The sequence below is a fragment of the Cervus canadensis genome, chromosome 7 (assembly GCF_019320065.1).
Source record: "Cervus canadensis isolate Bull #8, Minnesota chromosome 7, ASM1932006v1, whole genome shotgun sequence".
NCBI lineage: Eukaryota > Metazoa > Chordata > Mammalia > Artiodactyla > Cervidae > Cervus > Cervus canadensis.
This window is the reverse complement of record NC_057392.1, coordinates 54,369,466-54,392,417: the sequence shown is the minus strand read 5'-3', so window position 1 is coordinate 54,392,417 and position 22,952 is coordinate 54,369,466. Positions and strand designations below refer to the sequence as shown.

General features: G+C 38.1%; 1 protein-coding gene across 1 annotated transcript in view; it reads left to right on the top strand.

Moving 5' to 3' along the window:
- The window catches only part of LOC122444800 (LIM domain containing preferred translocation partner in lipoma), a 509,662-nt gene extending 492,631 nt beyond the window's left edge, over nt 1-17,031 (top strand). The window contains exon 10 of the mRNA XM_043473440.1: nt 1,511-17,031. Within this exon, the coding sequence (XP_043329375.1) occupies nt 1,511-1,639 (129 nt within the window). The 3' untranslated portion in view covers nt 1,640-17,031. The remainder of the gene's footprint in view (nt 1-1,510) is intronic.
- Nucleotides 17,032-22,952: the final 5,921 nt, after the last annotated feature.

Genomic DNA, 22,952 nt, shown 5'->3' with positions numbered 1-22,952 from the left:
TTAAAACCATGTCATTTATGTAATTTCTTTCTATTGATTATGATCAAAAGATTCTGTTTAATTCCATCACTCAGTTTCCCCAAAAGTCTCTGCTGCTGCTGCTGCTGCTGCTAAGTCGCTTCAGTCATGTCTGACTCTGTGCGACCCCATAGACAGCAGCCCACCGGGCTCCCCCGTCCCTGGGATTCTCCAGGCAAGAACACTGGAGTGGGTTGCCATTTCCTTCTCCAATGCATGAAAGTGAAAAGTGAAAGTGAAGTCACTCAGTCGTGTCCGACTCTTAGCGACCCCATGGACTGCAGGCTACCAGGCTCCTCCATGGGAATTTCCAGGCAAGAGTACTGGAGTGGGGTGTCAAATGTCTCTAGATCTCCAGAATATCTGCTTGTTCATTCATAAAGCTGGCCTTCTTGGGAAGAATAACTATAGGTGCCATCGCTGCTGCTGCGGCTGCTCCTGTTGTTGTGTTCTGGGTGACACCCTTTTTGAACTTAAATTTCATTATTTGTCAAATTCAGATATGAACCTCAATGACCGCCCCCCCCTTGCTGTCATAGAAGACAGCAGAAGTGAGGCACACAGCAGTTGTGACCTTCTAAAAGAGTTTCTACTACAGTTAGCAAGGGCACACACTACAAGATGAAATACTATATTTTTTTTTTTCCGAAGAAATTTCTGTTTCCTCTAAAGGTGAAGGTCAGTGTTTAACTGTCATATAACACTTTTCAAAATGGATGCTCAGGTACTATTAACAGTAGTATAATTCTTTACAGTTATGTAGCTCTTGGCATTTTTTTCAAAGTATAGTCATATCCATTTTCCTCTTTGATCCTCCTAACATCTCAGTGAGGTAGGAATTGTGGGAATAATTTTTAGAGTGGCTGTTGGCCTTGCCTGAAGTGACAGAGGCAGGAGCAGAACTAATGGTGGTACCCAAGGGCCCCGTCCCCCCACCCGGCACTCATTCCTCTATACTGTGCTGTATCCTTTGGAAAGTACAATGGATCATTCCCCACTCCCCCCACCCACGCCAAACCTTAGGATTTTATTTTCTTGCTAAAGTTGGAGTAAGTATGCAGAGCCTGTTTGTGGTCCGCTGCTTAGCAGGATTCACTCTGCAACTTAGCTTCTGACCTGGAATTACCACGAGATTCTGTCCTTGCACTATATATTATTTTTGAAAAATCTTTAAATTAATAGTAAATGATAAAGATCTATTCTCTCCTGTTCTTATTGTTTGGGTGAAGGGAACAAAATACTTGGGAGTCTGAAGCCTCAGGTTCTTCCCCTTCTGTACCTGTATTTCTAATTGCGTGACTTCAGGAAGGTCATTTTACCCTGTTCTTATTTATGTCCCCAGCCTCTGCTTCAACTTAATGCAGGACATATCATATGATGTCCTGCAGAAGAGAAAAGGTGGTAATTGACCTCTTTATGGAAGCGTTGAATGAAAAGAGGAGTTTGTTTCCATTTTCACTGACATCCTTTCCCTCTGCCTTCCTTCTTCCAGGATTGTGGTGGTCTCCTGTCTGAAGGAGATAACCAAGGCTGCTACCCACTAGATGGACACATCCTCTGCAAGACCTGCAATTCTGCCCGCATCAGGGTGTTGACCGCCAAGGCCAGCACTGACCTTTAAATCCAGTCGCCTGTTTAGCGGTTAGTGGGTGGCTCCAAGAAGGATGAAACACAAGAAAAATATGAAAAGAGAAATAGGAAAAGAGAGGAAAGGCAATCAAGCTATGGGATGGTCTCTACTTCATCCACTATTAACCTTTCTTTAGAAACACCTAGAATATGAGATTTTTTTGAGTTCTTACAATACACATTTCACAGTTAATCATGTAGAACCTTGATAGGCCTTTGTTCCCAAGGACTTGCACATTTTTGCACGGATTATGCTCCATCCCATTCACTTCTGCATTCCTTTAACTTTTAATCCCTATGTTTGTCTCACTTTTCATCTGGTTGAATGGCTTTTTTTAGTGTGGTATTTGCTGTCACACAGTTTTTCCTGGGGAAGTCTGCCAACTCCCAGGTGCTTTTCAGCTTGAAGGCTCCATCCTATCACTTCCACATTGCCAGCGATCATAAAAGATAGTCATTCATTTTCTGTGTATTGAAAAAAATAGTCTTTTATTGCTCTAAACTAGTCATATCCCTTGGGAAAAAATGCACAATTATATGTCAGATTATAAAGAATTTAAACTGTAAATTACATAGATTAAAAGAAGCTGAATTTGCAGCCATCCAAATTCAAAATCTATAATGACCAGTGGTGGGGCTCATTTGAAAATAGGTATTGGTGAGAGAGAACCAAACCTCAATATTTTTCCTGCAGAAATTACAGATGGGGTATACTGGATAAAGCATTTTGGGGTTATATTTAAAAAGGCATTATTATGCCTCAAATATTAAATTTTTTCTTTTTCCATGCTACCTGGATATAATAATATGGACAAATTTGGTTTTCTCTAGAATATAACTTCCAATACTGTTCCACTTTTCATATCAGATATATTGCAACATTTTCTTTGTTTGTTTGCTTTGGGAGGGAGGACATACAAACACAACTGCCAAAATTGTGTAGTTGTGTTCCTCTAGAGGAAGATATCTATAAAGAAATGTTTAATTTTTTTTTTCCAGGCCCAGGTCCATTTTACCTGACAGTTGCAAATCAGGGCACATAAAATTGTCTTAGTTTTGTTTAGTTTACCTTAAAAAGACAGGAAACTTGAAAAGATTGTGGAACCACAGTTTCATTATTCTTATAATTCGTCTGCAACTCAAAATACATATTGCAGGAGACATTTTCATATAATTGATATGACATTTACACCACACTTTCATAGACAATCGCTGAAAAGAAATTGCCTTTTTGAACTAAAGATATGCAGAGCCTGGGATCTTTAGTCAGATTCTTTTGGGGCAGTGAAATGTTTGCCTGCTAACTGCAGAACCATATACATTGCTTTTTTATGTCCTAACATGTTTCCTTTAAGGAACAACCCTGCTCTTAGTAGCAGGTTACCATCTTGTAAATTAAATATTTTGGATTAAGATTTGTTCAAATGTTTTTTAAGATTAGGTCAACCTTCTTAAAAACTTTCTGCAAGTATATACTTTTAAATTACAAAGTATTTTAAATATAACAAAAATATAGATAATAATATAATGGATCTCTGTAATACCCAGTTTAAGAAATCAAATATAACAAATATAGCTACATTCCCCTGTATACCCTTCCCTGATTCCACAGAGATCTGTTTCATGATTAGAAGGTGATAAACTCTTCTAGTCTGACTTTTGTTTTTAATTTTAACACTCAGAAACGAGAAATTATTTGTGAATGTTTTGCATTGCAATCCAGACCTCAAGCATCCCAATTAAATTTATTTTGCTTTAGTAGGAATAATCATAAAGGTGGTTCTTTTTTTTTTTTTTTTTCAATAAGATATCCTTAAGCCTATGGCTCTTATAAGTCAGCCTGTGGCTCATTTGCTTTGGTTACCAAACAGTTTTGTTTTAGAACCACCACAGTTAGAGCTTTTCAAAGGGTCCTTTGACCACTGTACTTTCCTCACCTTGTTTCCCTTGTCCTTGACCTCACATTTCTCATAATGTGAAATGCAAGAGGTCCAGCAGCATGTGGATTTTAAGATACAATGACAACTGTATCACTGAATTTCTGTCTTCCAAATGAAAGGAGACCATGCTGATGACCTCAAAGAGTACTGACTATTAGACAATTGGGGTGATACTATCTATAATCAGCTTGAATTGCTTCAGCCATTTGTCTTCTATGAAATACTTGGGGAAAAATTATCTTTTGGTCAAAAGGAAAGAGCCCAACTTATTGAGGGGTGGAGTTTATCTCTTGAAATTCAGTCTTATGAATTTTGCCAAAAGAGGGAGGAATTATGAAATATTTATACTATAAAAATGCAGTAACATTCTACTTGTTGGTTACATTTAAGTTCTTATGTAACTGAATGTTTACATGCCAAGAAAAAAGAGTTATAAGAAAAGGCTGTTACAGGCCCCTCACTGTGACACTGCCAGAATAGTGCTTGCTTACAATCTTTATAGTGCGTTTTTATCACGTAACCTCAGAGTATCTTTACCAAAGATTTTTAAAGTAAATCTCTTTTTAATACAGACTTATCATACTTTTATAATAATGAATGTGCACACCTACATATACAGAATATTTAGATTTAGATTTTTTTCTTTCACAAGGTATAATAAGGAAAGGATCTTAAAATATTTTATTTCAGGATTTCTTAATTATATGATTTATACTGCTTTCTTGTTTTCTATTAATCATTTGGTATCAGCAATGCCAAATCACTCTTTACTGTTTTAGCTACATGAAATGATGCCTATAACAGATATAAAGATCTAGTGCCTTAAGGATGATAATTCTACTGTCTTATGATATCTTGTCTTGATTGTTATCATTTAAATACATAGATAATAGAAAAAATCATAGAGTCTATAAGAGAAAGTTTGTAAAAATAAACTAAAAAAATACTGGTTTTAAAAAAATTGTCATGAACAGGAATATTTGGTAATTCCATGTAACATGAGAGACATGGAAAAGGAGAAAAAACCCACGATGTCCTGGGCTCTGCAGATCACTTCATGGTTAGATTTCTCCATCGCCTGGATCCCCGGCTCATACTGACTCAGTGTGGAGTCTCATCTGTGAACAGATTGGCCTTTAAAACTCAAAATAAGTCATGTGTTCCAGCAAAATGCATCAAAGCTTTGAGATCCTGGACATCTCTGCAGCTCAATGATGTGGGTTCTTTTTCCTTTCATTAAAAAATTGTTTTTACCAGAGCAACTTCTCTGATCAAAATGACTTCATTGTGTGTATGCTGATGAATACAGTGGAGATATCAACACTAGAACTGTTTCCTCACTAAGATTCTGCAGAGATGTTTGCGATAATGTTTCAAGTATATAAAATTCTAATTGCATTTAAACAAGTATTTTGTATTTGGGTTCAGGGGAAGGAAGAGAGCATTTTACCATGGGTCTGTCGTAGAGGGTTTATGGAATATAGACAGGACTCTGAAAACACAACTCCCAACAGTTTTCCTAGTTAATAATAATCCTATTAATGTGAACCAGCCAGGAGTAACAGTGTTATTTCTATTTGATATGGTTTAGGCTTCTCTTGTCAAATCTGCATTGGGGCTGCCCCTTGATCCCTCCATTATCGAGTTTTGAAGGGTGTTGGGGAAACTATGGCAGCTGCTAGGAAGATCAGGGAAACACTGATGTAACCTCACAGCCTCTCACCATTTCTCTTGGCTTGGAATGGCTTTTTTTCCATATACATTTCTAGAAATATTGCTATGCTACCTTAGTATTTCACATTTGTAGTTTAAACAAGCGATTGTCCATCTGTTGCCTGGAGCTTCAGTACATGTGTGTTATGAATGAAATATGACAGCATGTTCCATACCCTGCTTTAGCCATCTGTAGGAAACCAGGAGGCTGGAAAAGATATACCTCTGCAAAATGTGCCTCAAGTTCATTTCCTAAGATCGCTCTTTTGGTGCACTTTCACAGGAGACAATCAGAGAGCAACACGTATTTGTGCCTTATTTTTAAAGAAAACTTTACACTACTATGAATGCTCCTCTGAAGAGTCTTCACATAAATAACCCTCCCAAATCTCAAAGATGTACTCATTGAAAAGTCAAAATCCAGAGAAATCTGAACTCTTCATCTTAATGTATTCTAGCAGTATTTCTGTTCTCACCATCTCTTGGAAGTACCTTACGGATTCCTAAGTTAGGACAACATTGTTAAGCATTCTTATGCTACAAGGTGATGTCTTAGGTGTTGTTAGTGAGTAAGTGGTTTTATTTAGTGGTCTTACTCTAGTTTTAGTCAGCTAATGAAGACATACTTCCACTTGAGCCTTTAATATCTATTCAGCATACTGCTTTTAATTGCCACGGTCTTTTGGTTTGTTTTTTATTTTTTTAATTTAATAGTATACAGAATTAGTTGAGGATCTTGGTTCTGAGTCATTATTATGGTGCAATCATGGATATATCAGGTCAAGTTATTTCCTTGACAGGTAACTTTTCTCATGAGGCTATCATTTGCTGTGTGCTCTGCTGTGTTCAGTTGCTCAGTCATGTCCAACTCTTTGTGCTCCTATGGACTATAGTCCTCTAGGCTCCTCTGTCCATGGAATTTTCCAGGTAAGAATACTAAAGTGGATTGCCATTTCCTCCTCCTCCTTCCTGACCCAGGGATCGAACTGGTGTCTCTCCTGTCTCTCCTGCGTTGGCAGGTGGATTCTTTATCACTGTGTCACCTGGGAAGCCTGGCTGTTGTTTAGTTCACTTATGATTTCAGCCTTTAAAAAGTGATCTGATTAAAGCTGTGTGGCCTGGTGAGAGTTCTCTCTCCCTCTCCCCCTCCCTCCTTGTCTCGTTCTTATTCCTTAACATTTCTACTCATTAATGTTATCCTGATTGGACTTTTCATAAATAAATTAAATCAGTGCATTACAATCCTTATGGAATTATGATCATATTAGGAGAAGAATTGTACCACAAAATATATGCAGCATCCATAAATCCTTCCTTTAGAAAGGCATATTTTTCCAGACTGTGTTTATTCATAAAGTGAGGTGAGATAATAGTCTTTCGGTTTTATTTTAATGAGTTTTCATCAGGGATTCAGATCACAGAGTTCTTGGCAAATTCATTTATGACTGGCCTACTTTTCTCAGCTATAGGCAAAGTGATCTTTCTAAGACTAGCTTAAGGTGTTTTTTTTTTTTTAATCCAAAGCATTTTGACCAACAAGACAATCGTGTTCTTAAGTGATGGTATGTTATTTTAGATCAATGAAACTTGAGAATTTTTCTTATTATCCATCTGGAATTTTTACACATATCAGCATTTTTTCCCATGACAATCATATTAAACCCTAATACTTGAGTCACAGTATTTTACAGGGAGTAGGTCAGCAACAGAGTTTTTCCTGAAGCACATGTTACAGACCTGTAGTCTGTTTATAAAAATCAACCTGAAAAGAACAATCTGGATTTCTCAGTAACACATTTTCTTAAAATTTGAGTCTGAGATTCTTTTGAACTCTGTCTAATACTGATCAAAAATATGCCCTCTGTGTCTGTTTTTATGAATTTGTTTGGAAAAAGCTTATAATTCTAGGAATGGATTTCCATTTTTTATTTCTGTCCTTAACATTGTCTACAAGTTGACCTTGATTTTCCTTTTTGGGGGGGTCACATATGAGAAAAGTGAAAGCATCTCTAATACATACATAACTCAATACAGAAATGAATTTGCCCAGTTTTAACAATAATAGTCACAGTGAATATATTGTTTTGATAAATAGACGGAAAGTTTTTTTGCTTGTTTGTTTATTTTTTAATCTGTCTCCAAGAAGAGAGGAATGCGGAGGGAAGGAAGAATTTGAGAGAAGGGGAAGGTCACAATTAAAACACTGAGGATTCTTATAGAGTGTAACTCAGAATTTTCACAGAGGTTTTAAGGATTGGCAATTGTAGCTTTTTAAACAAGTAAAATATATTTCTAAGTTTATGAGGTGTTTAAAAATCACTATGACTAACACTGTATTTTTCCCTTGTCAAAAGAGAATTAAAAGGAGAGCTGTTTTTTAGCCCTGTGGCATGGCCATAACCACACAAGACTCTATAATATATGTCACTTCACCCCTTTGCAAGAGGGCCTAGCTCACTCTCCTGTGACAGATGGCGATGCCTATTCTTGCATAGTCTTCGGCAAGCTGCACTAAACCCTAAACATCTCTGAAGGTTAGAGGTTTCTGTTTTCACACACGAGTATCTCATCCTTTCCAGTGTAGGTACCTGGTGAGCATAGTAAACAGGAGTGGCCTTGGTCTGTGGTTCTCTCGTTCAAATCCAATCATGCACTTTCTATAATGCCCTGCCTAAACAGCTATACTGGAATTGATTTGTACCTTTTCTCCTTTTTAGTTGCAAGCACAGAAAACTAGCTTTATATTACTTAGTTCAAAGAAGAATAAATATAAATGGCACATTTTCCCATCAATATAGAAAGGAAAGGCCCTTACCCCCTTTCCTATCTTACTTTCCTGGCCCCTGTGCAAAAAAGTTGTAGACACTATTTTTGTTATCCAACATACATGTGGCTTATTTCATGGAAAGTTGTGTGGAAGATACATTTTATTAAATTCATTGACTTTTCTCCCATGAAGTTACAAAAAAGAAATTGCTAAAAGCTTATTGCTTTATTTCTGGTTGTTGTGTAATTTACAAGAGTTTCGAACCACCCTAATAAATATCTCTCATTCTAACTGTTGTTATAAACACAAGTTTTGAAACATTCTATAAGCAAAAGTTAGATATACTAGAAAGAAGAGAGAAACGCATGAGTCCTTTGTAATACTTTAAGATGGTTGCATTAATCCTTATCCACTGTGTGCTTGCTACTTTTTCCAATAAACTCATTCACTTACGGGCAAGTGGAAACATCATTCACCTACCTTTGCTAGACATTGACCTAATAGACCCAAACAGAAGTCTTATTAAATGACACACACATGCTACACAAAACTGTAGCTTCTAAATTCAGTTTTCAACCCCAAGAGTAGAATGATCTACCAAGAGTGACACAGATTTCGCTGTGCCATCTTCTGTTCTACACCAGGGTAGAGGGCTATAGTCGACCCCAAGCCTCAGCACTGTTCCTAGACATAGGCTCATGGGTCTTTTAAGGATCCGAATCTCCTATTATTTTCCCAACAAGTCACCATTCCACATCTTTTTAGAGCTCGCTAGTTTGCAGTACTATTCATGGCAGCCCTTGTACTATTGGGGCAGCTTTTTTCTTCCAAAGTTCTTCCTCATATTAAACAAAATTCGGGCTCTGGAGCCATGCACAGGAAGTCTAAGGTCCATATCTTTGCCTTTAGGTCAGATATCACTCTTTCAACTTTTCCTCATTTATCAACATAGTATCAAGTTCAATCATCCACTTGCTTCTCCTTTGAACAGTTAGACCCAACAATATTTTCTAATTTTATTTCAGTCTACTAAGTGAAATGTAGCCAGCTCTTTCGGTCAGGCTAGGTAAAAACACCCTCTTCAGGGTTGAAAGTAAATGGAATTGGAATCATTGAAAAGGAAACTGGTATTCGATGTGGAAATTTCCCCCAAGGACTCAGACCCAGGAAAGTGAAAACTGGATGAGGTTAGATATCCCTTGTGTGTAAAACAGTCCTCTCACTCTGTGTAACTTCACTGTTTTTGATGTTACCAAAGTCAATATAGGGAGTGAGCTAGTATTTACACATCATCCATTAGATTCCCACTTCTTGGTCCATGTTCATAAATTCTCTTCAACCCTTTCATTTCATCCTTGTCTTCTCAAGAATTAAACATTTCTTGTCCATGTTCCCATACTGAATATACAAAAAGAGTTCTGGACTCTTTATAGGCTCCACATAAATATTTCTGGCTAGTTTGGTTTTTGAGATTTGCTTGCATTTTTCTGGGCTCAAATGTTAGTACCTAGAGATGTTACACTCTTGATGAAGTGAGCAGCTTCACCACTCAATCATTTAAGAACTACCCTGAGGAGTCCATGTTTTCTCTATACTTTTGTCTTTCTAACAAATTCATCTCTTGCTCATACCCTCCATTTAATTATCACTTTAAGAGAATCAGCCCCTAAGTAACTCTAATTGAAAGTCAACTGCAATAAAATCAGATAGGTTCAGTCTGCACGCCATAGGAAGTGATATAGCTTCAGGAAAAGTAATTCTTTTCCTGTTAGGAAAGAATTAGTTAGAAAGAATTAGTGATTCTTTTCAGTTAGGTCTTCATGGAAGAGTGAACTTGAGCAATCTTGATTCATTGGCTTGATTTAGAAGTTTAGAGAAGAGTATGTAAAGTACCAGAAACAAAAGGAAAGCATAGCTTATGTTCAGAGAAGATCCTCTACTTTAAGTATAACACATTCTAGAATGTCCTTCACAGAAGAAAAGGTTTCCAGGTATTCAGGGTCAGTGAGACGGGAAAGACATAGAGCAAGATTGATTCAGTTTGCTTTTTCATCTCTATGTAATTTTAAGATAGGAAAAGTTGTCAAAATATAATCCAGCACAGACAGTATGAACAGGAATCTTTTTTGGTAATGTACAAAATGTACATTTTCATTGGTTCTTAGCTACATAATCTACTCTTGCACCAAGCACCCCTATCTTCTGAGCCTCTTTAGTATGACAAGCAGGACACCTCTATTTTCCTGTTGCTTCTAGATCCATGATTGTAAAGGACTCCACATTTATCTATTCCACTTGGTGTTAAAATTCCCTCATGTATGTACTGATAAGTGAAAATACAGGCTCTGCTTGAGCATCACCTGCACCAGGGAGCTCTTATTTCTTAAGCTCTTCCATTTCCTCCATTGTACTTTGTTCCAAGCTCCCAGAACCAGTCTTTGGGGCTTAGGTGCTCCTTGGTGCCACACACAATTAATCTTAGTACATAATAAAACATTGCTTCCTCCCTGTTTTCCTTCCTAACCTATTTTGCTTTTAGCAATACATTTCTTTAAAAAATAAACTTGTTGTTTTGTTGTTTTTTAGCTGAAGATTATAAAAAAGCTTTAAATACCCTTAAAAATAGTCTGAAGGGTTTTCTGAGGGTCAGGTTTAAGAGTATGAGTTTTGGGTTGCAGTTCTTACTTTCTTATTCAAAAGACAAACTATCCTGACAGTTGTTACACAGTTTCATGCCTTCCCCCACTAAATAATCCGTGAAACACTCTCCCGTTATCCAGGCTGTTGATAATGACCTTAAAATGTTGGGAAATGTCAGCGTGTGATTTCCACTTCTAACAAGGAAAACGTCAAAAGCAGAAGATGCTGGTTCTGTTGAAAAGCATTACCTCTAGCCAATTGTTCTGTGCGAAAGGAAGTAGGTTACATTATGTTGCAGTTTTATATCAAACTGTATACACAAGTTCAGTACAGTTGAAGCATGGCATTAATTACAGTTTATGCCACATGTCTCAAAATCCTAAATTCAAAACTTCAAAAGTTATTTAGAAGATGCTGGCTAAATCCATACGGTATGCTTGTTCTGAAGGCATTTGTAACCGAAGATAGATGGGAAGTAGAAAGACAGCCAAAAGAACACTATACCAGGCACTTGCCATATATTAGTAGTCTCTGGGAGGATAAGACTTGCAGCTTCTTCCACCCCAGCCTTGAGTCCAAGAGCCCTATTGGCAGAACCTGTCATCAGTCTCCTGGGCAGGCCTGGGGTGGGGGATGGCTTTCCAAGCTCTAAAATAATAATTCCTAAGATAGTTTACAAACTGCTTTCGCACATGAAACAGCCCTGGGAGGAAGGTTATTAATAGCCCTATCCTGAAAGAGAAAGCCGAGGCTCAGAATCAGTAAGTGACTTGCCAAAAGCAATAAGAGCTGGTAAGTGGCAGACCTGGGGATGTACCCGGGTCTGGCAAGTCCATTGTTCTCTCCGGTGGCTGCTTTCAGGGCACCAGACACCTCAGAGCATGCTGGATGCTCTTCACAGACCACTGGGGCCCCTGTTTGAAGGCATCCAAGAAATTCACATAGATCACCCAGCTATCAGCTGGCAGAGGCATATGGGTGCTGTGGGGTTTGAGACCATTCAAAGCATGCATGCATTTTCTGTGTCCTTGTGTGGGAAACTGCTTGGCAGTTCATCTGATTGGCAGTGTGACGGAGCTGGTGAGGAAGGGCACCACCAAGAACAAACACTGTTACTGAAGTACACTGCAGCAAATTTCCCCAGAGACTCCAGTTTACTTTACATTAACTGAAAAACTCTGGAACTGTGAGGTTCCAAATATCAATGGAGGCCACACATTTAGAATTCAGTGGCACACAGAAGTGACTTGATCCTTAAGACATTTTTCTCTTATGTGGGCAACGATTTATGCCCCACAGAGGCAGGAACTCCTGCAGGTAAACAATGCTTGTTGTCCTCTCTCTCAGCTCACATTTATCAAGCCCCTACCAAGTGTATGTCATAGCATCGGGCATTTCCGAGCCAACCAAGCTACCTTGACCTTGAAATGTCCGTGAAAATATGCTATGGGACAGATCGTGATTCTGCCACTTGGCTTTTGCTGTTTGAGAGCCTGGGCTTCCCCTCCTGTTGTCATTTTGTGTTTCCTGTGGGCTTATCACGGGGGGGTTGGTACTGTTGTTTCCAGAATACTTACTTGGAAGCCAGCCTGTTATGTTCTAGAACGTGAAATATGGCAGTTCAACAACTGGGTATGCCTCCTCTTGAGCAGCATCCGTCTGGAAGCAGTGCCTTTTGATGTGCCCTCTTGGGTTTTCAGTTCCTCTCATTTCTCATTGTATTTGTTTGACTTGAAGTTAAAATCTGTTAACTAAAAAATATTCTTTCTTCATCTGAGTTAAATCTACTACAGGGAACCTTAAAATGAGCTTACCTAATATGCTTTCTAGGCATCTTCTTTCCCGGGAGGCTTCCATCCATCAAATCGGTCTCATTATCCTTCTGCTAAATTCCCTGGGATTAACGAGGGCCAAGTTAAATAACAAGTGCCTTCTCACCCCTTTCCGATCTGCACACCTGGGAAATACAGGCGGTGCCGGGGGGCCAGCAGTTGAGTGGCTTTGGCTGAGATGACATTCAGACACCGGGAAGGAGCCTCATTTTCCAGTGAGGTTTGATTAATGTTATGATTGGTGGAGTGGAAAATGATTCTTGTAAAATCAATGAGGTGTTCCCCCCACCCCCATACACACACAGGAGTGGATTAGCAGAGGAAGCATTTTGAGAACTCTTCAGAATTTTCTAGGTAGGTATGCCTGAGCTGAGACTCACTTGGGTGGAACCTGTGATGTCTTAGACAAGGAATAAAAGGACAGTGAGGCTGTGAATATGAAAAAGCATTTCTTAAAAAAAAAAATAAAGACAGCCATAAACTCCAGTTTATCTTTACATAATGTAAAGGAAATTATGAACGCATTTTTTTCTTCCTCCATTGTACACAATCTTACCCCTCATAACTAGAAAAAATACAATTGTGTTGTCTTCAGAACACTCACCCATGCACCTGCATGCACACATGTTCACACACTCTCTATCTCATACACACACACACACACACACACACATCTTCCAAGAAAGCTAATGCTTCAAAAAGGAAATCTTGTTTTAAAACACTTGGATTTTTCAGGCCAAGAAACTAATAATTCCTAGACCTGACCCAATTTAGTGACTGCCAAAAAAATAAAAAAAGAAAGAGCTATTTAAATTTTGCTCGGATCCATTTATCTCTTAGAATATGCCAAAGCAATTTGAGGTGGGGGTGGAAACTAAGGTATTTATCTCTGCAGCTGGAGTCTCTATGTATCTATCTGCTGGGAGTCCCCTAAGAACAGTTCTTGGGTGATTATTATTGATACATTGTGTTGCTGCTTTGTCCATTGCCCACTTTCCTTCCTACTGTTGTGTAAGAGTAAGAGTTGCCTTTTTAACTCCTTTTCCTCCATCATGAGGGAGTAAATGTTAAGCCTAAATGTCTTCCCTCACCAAATCATTTCACTCCATTTCTGAACTAGTTTAGAAAGTGCAAAAGAGGGAGAGCTAGCTTTTCTTGGATACATTTCTTCATTTTTCTTCTTTCTCAGGAGACAAATATAAAGGGAAAAAATCCAGTTCCTTTTCATCTCTCTTTCTCTTTGGGTGACAGTAGATGATCACTTAGTAATTATAAACTAGAAGTAGGGAGAATAGCATAACCAGGTTATAATGTATCTGCCAACATGTTTCATTCCTTCAAATTCAGACTTTGAGAGGAAAAGGGATTTTATCATTTAAATGCAAACAGTGGGAATGGCCTCATGTTTAACTTTGTCACCGTAAAAGGTGAGTTGCTATTTGGGCAGTGTTTGCATTTCATTAACCCTGTGTGCCTTCTGCTTAGTTTTTAGATGACTGCCATTACAGTAACATATCAGGATGAAAATTGCCAAAAAGTGTTAAGTGCCTTGGACCTGCCTCACTAGATAGCAAGTTGAAACTGGGGTAAACCATGCCAGCCTTCTTAACTGAAATGTCCGAACCAAGGCATTGAAAAGCCAGTAGCTTATAGTGAAGTCATTGAAAAATCATTTTTAAATAACTTTCTTATTTTAGGTACCCTTTTATTCTCTTGGGAAAGCTGATGAGCAAATTATCCAAGAATTACTTCTTATTAAACAGTCAGAATATCCCCCCCAAAAAATCTGAATTTGTCCTCATTAATTTTCAAGAAATGTATGAAAAAGCAAATAGAATTAGAGACAGCATTGATTGTCTGATTATTTAACACAAATAAAATTTTGCGATTTAATGTGCCTTAAGCGAAATGTAAAACTTTCACAGCAGGATTTTTTTAACTTTTACCGTGTTATCTATGCAATTAATTACTTTGCTTTTTATTTTGTCTTTTAAACTTCACCTTTATCATTTGTTAAACAGACTTGGGGCTGCCTTCTTCTCTACTGGGAGCATGTGCAGTTATGAGATGCACCCCCCCAAAAAAGGAAGGGAAAAGAAAGAACTTTCTGGTAGCAAATCTGTGCCATCAAGTAGATGTGACACGAAGATGCAAAGCGGGAGGATAGTAATTTTCTCTGAGCTGCACACACCAGCTTTTATTTCATGGCTTTGTCACAGGCTTTTCTCCTTCTGTGCTGTCACCTTTGAGAAAAACGATTGCACCTTCTCCAAGTCTGCCTTTTAACAGCTACAGTTGAGTTGGCAAGACTTCCCCAGCTCTGAATATAGCCATTTGCCGACTCCGGCCTCTTTGCGAGACTGACTCAAATCTGTGATCTTCTGTTCAGCATACACATCAGCAAAGTGAGAAGATGAGCACTAAATATAGGCTCTATTAACTTTACTTTTAGATTTACTGCCTTCAAAAAGTGCCTATTCTGAGAAACATAGACGTTCTTCCTACATATGTATGTACACACGGTACCCAGAGTCATACCGTGCAGCCTTCAAAAACACACCATCGAAAGGAGTAGGTGCTAAGATAAGGAAACCTTGCCAAATGGAAGAAAGTCACTCATTTCCAATATCCCCTCCCGAGTGGCACCGTGAAACAGGCTGCAAGCACATTTCCTGAGCATTCCTTGCTGATACAGCCACTTTATATTTTTATCCTACTGGATTGTGGCATATTGCTGAGGTTTCCTGTACTCTACTTCAAGGGAATAGATTATGCTTCATGGAATTGGAACATTTAGTCAGGAAAAAAAGGTTGTTTAAGAGAATCAATGAGCCAGGGTCTCTATTAGGATATGTGTCATATGTGTGTTTTATAAACTAAGCATTGGTGAGCTTAGAATGTCAGCACATTGCTTCTCCTTTTATCTCTCAGGCTCACATCAGTGAAAACTAAAGAAAAGTCTTGGCTCTGACAATTGGAGCCTCAGGGGGCCAAATGCCCTTGCCAGATCCTTAGAGCATCTTTACTTTGACTCCTAAAAATAGTCGCACATGTTATTTATTGGCTTTCGTTTCCATGGTTCTGTCACTGATATAACAACTGTAGATATTGTCAATGGAGCAGCAGCTCAGCCTACAAAGTTGGATTCTTACCCAGCTGTGGCAAGAGGAGAGGGTCCAGACCAATAGGGCAAAGTAGACTATGTATGATTTTAGGAAAAGGGTTGAAGGGAGGACGTGCTTCCAAAAAAGATCTTTCTCAATGTGTCGTCTGACTCAACCAGCTGGCAGATTACACTTGCCAAGTCGCTCTCTTCCCTTAGAAGTCAGTTAGCTCCATGTTTGCTTGAGTCTGTCTCTGCTTTGGAAAAGCAAGGTACCTCCAGTGAGCCTTTCCCCAAGGAAGCTCTTGCCATCCTCTTGGTCACAAAGTTGTCTCCTATCCCACCCAATTTCACCAACAGGAAGCAAAGGGAGACAAACAATGAAAGATGCTCCCCATGTCATCGACATGTACCATTTTGCTTTCCATCTGAGGGGCTCCACTACTCACACGAGGGAGGAGGGCAGAATGGATCATGGTTTTATCATTACTGGAGTGTGTACCACCTCTCCTTGGGTGTCGTCATTTTATGAGATGACTTGTCTCCCTGAAGAAAGCGATGCTCTTCTCTGAAACTCTCTACTCTTCCTGTTCGTGTTCTTGTTATGTTTTTACTTTATTCAGTTTTAACACCAGTCATTTTCTATTTTTTTAGAGAAAAATGTGCTAGATAAAAGTTAAGAAATCTCCATGATATCAAAAGGGGCATTGGAATACCACAGAGTTTTTCCTCCTTGGAAACAAGATAGACTGGGAAAGAGACAGCATGGTTTTGCTCCAGGTGTCAATCTGATCATGACTATGAGAGAGTTTTATGTAAACGTTGAGTGGTATTTACAAAAAGATAAATCAAGGAAAGGGGGGGATAAGCCAGGTTTTCTCTATGCTAAATGTGTCAAAGAACAAGAACTTCCTACTAAGTACGATCATAGTCCCCACCATGATCGATACAAATCTGAATAGCATTTTCTGACTTAGGGAAAGTGACACAAAAAAACATGTAGAGAATATGCCTTTTTTCACATATATCATACTGACAGAGCCATGGTATTCCCAAAATGCAGATTTCTCTTTTTTATTCTTAGCAAATTACGTCTCTCCTCTATATCATGAACCGTCACTGACAAATCCAACATAGACCTCATGGTTCCTTATAAAAGTAAGAGAATAAAATCTGTTATAAGCAAGTGATTTGGGTTATTTTCTTTTGTATTTATACATTACCACCTCTATGAAATCATGTTTCTATTTACCCTCTATCAGTTTTTTCTATCAATTATGTTTTTCCAATGCTCTATAACAATAAATATGAAAATCATATTCCTTTTTTCTGTTAAAAAATTGCAACTATGTTATTATATTTAGAAATCCAATAAAGTTATTACATTTACTTGCCTGTGTGTGGAATTCTTTTTGAGCTTGATAATCCCTGTCTCTTTTCTCCTAACCTCTTTTACTGTGATTCATTTTTTACATCATTTGCTTTCCATATGGTCTTCTGAGAATGGGAACGTCTCTCAAAAGAATTATGATGCCAACAAGAATATGAAGGCACCCACTCTTTTCCACTGTTAGCACAGAATATCTTAAGGTTAGATATGTTCTAGAATTACTTGACCACTTTGTCTTCAACTTTCAAGCAGAGAACTTCCCCCTTTTAAAGTTGCATCCAAGCAAATCAGTTCCTGAGTTGTGCATGTGGTGGGGGAGGGGGATGGTGGTGGTGGATGGGGAGTTCTCCACTCATATCACTAATGACTGGCTGACTTTTCACACTTTTATTCCATCTGTTCTGTGCATACTTTTCCAACATTGAGAATCTGCTTTGCTCTAGGCTCCTTGAGGGATACAGATATAAATCAGTCATAGTTCCTGCTTTGAAGAAGTCTATAGTCTAGTAAAGCTAAAACTGATGGATTCTGGTGCAAATAACTATGGTAAGAAGACAAAAAGAATCAGACACTTGGGAGAGTATGCCTCAACATTTTCAAAACTTTTCACAGTTCATCATACCATTTTTAATAGTCTGTGGTCCACAATGATTCTATCCTTATTTTCTATGTGAAAATGCTAAGAATGTGAGAAATAAAGTTAACAATCCAAGATCACCATTCACTGAACACTTGTTTTTAATTTTTTAAACACAGCTTCAAATTAACCCAGTGCCCTGATCCCTAGTCCAGTCTAAAACTTAAGAGTGAGTAGAACTATAGGGTACATGAAACTCCTATGAAATTCAGAAAAGGGTATCCCTTCTCCTTCCCAATTAGGCTTTTGACTTTTTTTCAGCCTCATGTTTTAGCTTACTAATGCTGAGAGATCTGAGAGTCCAACAAGAGGCCACCATTTTCAAAGATGCTGGACACAAGGTGTGTTTCTGAATTAACAAATGATGGCTATAGCACTGGGGCACAGGGAGTTCATAACTTCTGGCCAGAAAGTTGTAAACAAAGAAGGGCATAGAACATGTAACACTGGCTTTTCTTTCCCTGTTTTTCTCCAATTGCTCACTTTATGTTCCTCAGCCCCCTTCTGCTTTGTATTTTAATACTGCATAAATATTATTTGTCCCTATTCATTGTGTGGGAGCTGGGAGGGCCCTGAGAGAGCATGCTTTCTGATTTTTCAAGGGAATACTAGGTCCCAGAGATAGGAAAGAATTTACCTAAGGTCACAATGTAATTTAATCACAAAGCTGAATCTTGTGTCCTGACAGGACCCTCAGTCCTGTGCTATCATACTAAACTTTAATAATGTGAAGGGAGCAGAAAAAGAGTTCTATCTGTAATTTCCATTTCTAGGAAAAACAAAGACAATTTAAAAATGAACAAAAGCTGAAAGTTCTTGATGACTGTTTGTTGCTGTTTTTGTTCAGTTGTTAAGTCCTTTCTTTTTATGCCACCATGGACTACAGCATGCCAGGCATTTCTGCCCCCCAGTATCTCCCAGTGTTTGCTCAAATTCATGTCCATTGAGTTGGTGGTGCTATCTAACCATCTTATCCTCTACTACCTCCTTCAATCTTTTCAGCATCAGGGTCTTTTCCAATGAGTCAGTTCTTCACATCAGCTGGCCAAAGTATTGGTACTTCAGCAACAGTCCTTCCAGTGAATATTCAGGGTTGATTTCCTTTATGATTGACTGGTTTGATCTCCTTGCAATCCAAGGGACTCTCAGGACTCCTCCAGCACCAGAATTTGAAAGCATCAATTCTTCAGCACTCAGCTTTCTTTATGGTCCAACTCTCACATTCGTACATGTGACTACTGGAAAAACCATAGCTTTGACTACATGGACCTTTGTTGGCAAAGTGATGTCTGTGCTTTTTAATATACTGCCTAGGTTTATCAGAGCTTTCCTTCCAAGGAGAAAGCATCTTTTAATATCATGGCTGCAGTCATTGTCCAGTGATTTTGAAGCCTAAGAAAATAGAATGTTCAGGGCTTCCCTGGTGGATCAGAGGGTAAAGAGTCTGCCTGCAATGCAGGAGACCTGAGTTCAGTCCCTGGGTCAGGAAGATCCTCTGGAGAAGGGAATGGCTATCCACTCCAGTATTCTTGCCTGAAGAATTTCATGGACAGAAGAGCCTGGTGGGCTATAATCCATGGGGTCACAAAGAGTTGGACATGACTGAGCAACTAACATACACACACACACACACACAGAATATAACAAAAAATTCTAAAAGACTTATTTCATAAACAAAGAAAATAAACCAGGAAGGAATATCAGTGACACATAAGGAATGTTAAACAAAGAGAATAGCAATCATATAGTTTCTCAAATAACCTGAGTTTATCCCAATAATACAGGAGTAGTTGAACATTAGAAATGCATTAATGTAATTCACCACTTTCACAGAACAAAATAGAAAAGTGTTATGATCATAGTATCTCAATAGATTCAGGAAAGGAGCATAATACAATAAAGTATTCATAATAAAGAACAATCCCTTAGCAAACTAAAAATAAGAAGAAGCTTTCTTAAGTAAAGTCTATCTATGCAAATATCACCACAAATATTGAAAATTAGTAGTTATTTTAAACTATAAAAAAGTATGCTCACTATCAACACATCTTCTCAACTTTACACTGAAAATTCTAACCAGTACTGTTGTAATAAAAACATGAATAAAAGTTATAAAAGAATAGCATGTAAGAAGCCAAAGTGTCATTACTCATAGATGATATAACTACAGAAAGCTACATATATATATATCTAAAATAATATAAAAATAATTAACATTAAACAGACTTATAGATAGAGCAAACAGGTGATTGAAACTGGTGGGTGTTCGGTGAAATAGATGAAGGTGATTAAAAGGTACAGACTTCCAATTATAAATAAGTCACAGGAATGTAAGGTACAACATAAAGAATACAGTCCATGTAACTAATTTTGTATGGCGCAGACGGTTACCACACTTATTGTGGTGATTATTTCTTAATATATTTGGTTGTCAAGTCAGTATGATGTACACATAACACTTTGCTAGATATAACATTAATACACCCAAACTGCATTTTATTTCAGTGCAATAGCCACAAGAAGTCAGATAATGTATTTTTGATAATGTACTCTTCCCAGTGGGTCAGCAGTAAAGAATCCACCTGCAAGTCAGGAGACCCAGGTTCCACCCCTGGGTTGGGAAGATACCCTGGAGGAAGGCATGGCAACCCACTCCAGTATTCTTGCCTGGAGAATCCCATGGAATGAGGAGCCTGGCAGCTTACAGTCATGGAATCGCAAAGAGTTGGACATGACTGATGTGACTGAGCATGCACATGCGTTTTTGAATAAATCATATATCATAGTGACCAAAAAAATGCAAAGTACCCTAGAATATCTTTTTTAAAGTATAAAATACCTAAATGAAGAAAATCATAAAACTTTACTGAAAGACATTAAAGTAGATCTAAATAAGTAGAAAGATATACCATCTTCAAAGATAGGAAAATAATATCATAAAAATGTAAATTGATTCACAGATTTAATGGAATGCTAATCCAAGTCCCAGCAGAACTTTTATGGACTTTGGCAAGCTGATTCTAAAATTTACTCAGAAAACCAATGCCAAATACCCAAGAAATTTTTAAAGAACAAGGAAAGATAATTTTCTTTAGCAGATAAAATTATCTAAGTGATAGTAGCTAAAGCAATGCATTATCTGTATAAGAAAAAGACATATATAACTTGAATGGACCACAGTTGAAAATCCTAAAACAAAACCACACATTTATGGTAACTTAATCTATGACATGAATAATATGGGAGATCACTGTGGCAAGGGTAGATGCTGAGATAATTGGTTTTTCATGTGGAAAAAAATAACATCCAATGCCTACCTCATACGGACAAAATGTTAAGGCCTACTAAAAAGCCTTTGCATTACAAAAAGATTTATTAAACAAAAAACATTAAAGCAGTAAATAAAAGAATTAATAATTTAAACCCCATTAAAATTAAGAAATGCAGTTAATCAGAAGACACATAATAACTTCAAGCTGGGAAAAGCTATTTTCTGCACATGAAAATAATAAAGAATATGCAAAGAACTCTTAAGACAAAGAAAATTCAATAGAAAAATGGGCACAATAATAGGCATTTCACAGAAAAGGAAATATAAATAGCCAATTGACACATGAAAGCACATTTATGTTAGTCATTTGTTGTTGTTGCTTAGTCACTAAGTCCTGTCCAACTCTTTGAGACCCCATGGACTGTAACCTGCCAGGCTGCTCTGTCCATGGGATTATCCAGGCAAGAATACAGGAGTGGGTTGCCATTTCCTCCTCCAGGATATCTTGCTGACCCAGGGATCGAATCTGTGTCTCCTGCATTGGCAGGCAGTTCTTTACTGCTGAGCCACCTTGAAAACCAATTGTTAGGTAGGTAGAATAGGAAAAAGGAGTCCAGAATGGCGGTGACTAAAAGATAAGGAAGGGAAAAGCCCGTGAAAATAGAACAAAGGAAGATCTAAGGACCGGAATGAGGACCTCAGGTTGAACAAACAGTACTCCTGGCTAGCCCAATTTACATAAGGCAGGCCCAGGTGGAGGCAAAATATATATATAAAGAGAGAAGCCAAAGGGCCAAGTTCTCTGTCTCTCCCCCCCCCCCCAGCCCCGCATCTTTTGGGTCGTCATGTCCCCAGGCGTGAAGGATGTATTTTCCTTTACTTTCTAAATAAAACTGAGCTGTAACACGGAGCGGTAACCCTGGTCTGTCCAAGAGCTGTGACACTGGTCTGTCCGGGAGCTGTAATGCTGACCCATAGGAAGGCTATAATGTTGGTCCGTCACTTCAAATTTTTGTTGTGACAAGACAGAACTGAGGAAACTACACATTTCCCCCAACAGTATAAATGATGTGATATGGATATATCTATTCTTTTATGCTTTGTGCTTTTTGTGTTTTTTTTTTCCTCTAACTTTATTTGTGAGAATTGACTATACTGATTTATTCAACAATAGTTGATTTTTACTGTTATAGATTTTTCTGTTGTAGAAATATATTACTTTTACTTAACAATTCTCCTTGGATGGATATTTGTTATCTTCAGCTTTCTGTCATTACGAACAGTACTGTTCTATATGTCTTTGTACATATCTTTGGGTTAGATGGGCAAGAGCAGGATTGTCAGTCATGGGATTTCCACATTTTCATCTTTATTAGATAATGCTAAATTATTTTCCAAAGTGATTTTAGAAATTTATACTTCCAAAACACTGTAAATAAGTATCCATTTCGCCATGTCCTCTCTTATACTTGACATCAAGAGCCTTTGAGATTTTTACTGATCTAATTGGTATAAAATAATAATTAACATTGTGTCAGGGGAGTGTGTAATTTCCTTGGTTCTGTCTCCTCACAACAAAAATTTGAAGCGACAGACCAGTGTTACTGCCCTCGGACAGACCAGTGTCACAGCTGTGTTACAGCTCAGTTTTATTTAGAAAATAAAGGAAATTATGTGTGTGAGGTGTGAGGGCATGGTGACCCAAAAGACACGAAGAGAGGAGAGAGAGAGAGAGAGAGAGTCACTGGCCCTTTGGCTCCTCTTTTCATATTTTTTTTTCCTCCTCCTCCTGGGCCTGCCCTATGTAAACTGGGCTAGCCAGGAGTGCTGTTTGTTCTACCCGAGGTCCTCATTCTGGTCCTCAGATCTTCCTTTATTCTATTTTCACGGGCTTTTCCCTTCCTTATCTTTTAGCCACCCCCATTCTGGACTCATTTTTCCTATTCTAACTACCTAACAATACAAAATTTTAAAACAAGAAAAACATTATGCTGTGGAGTTAGAATAAAAGA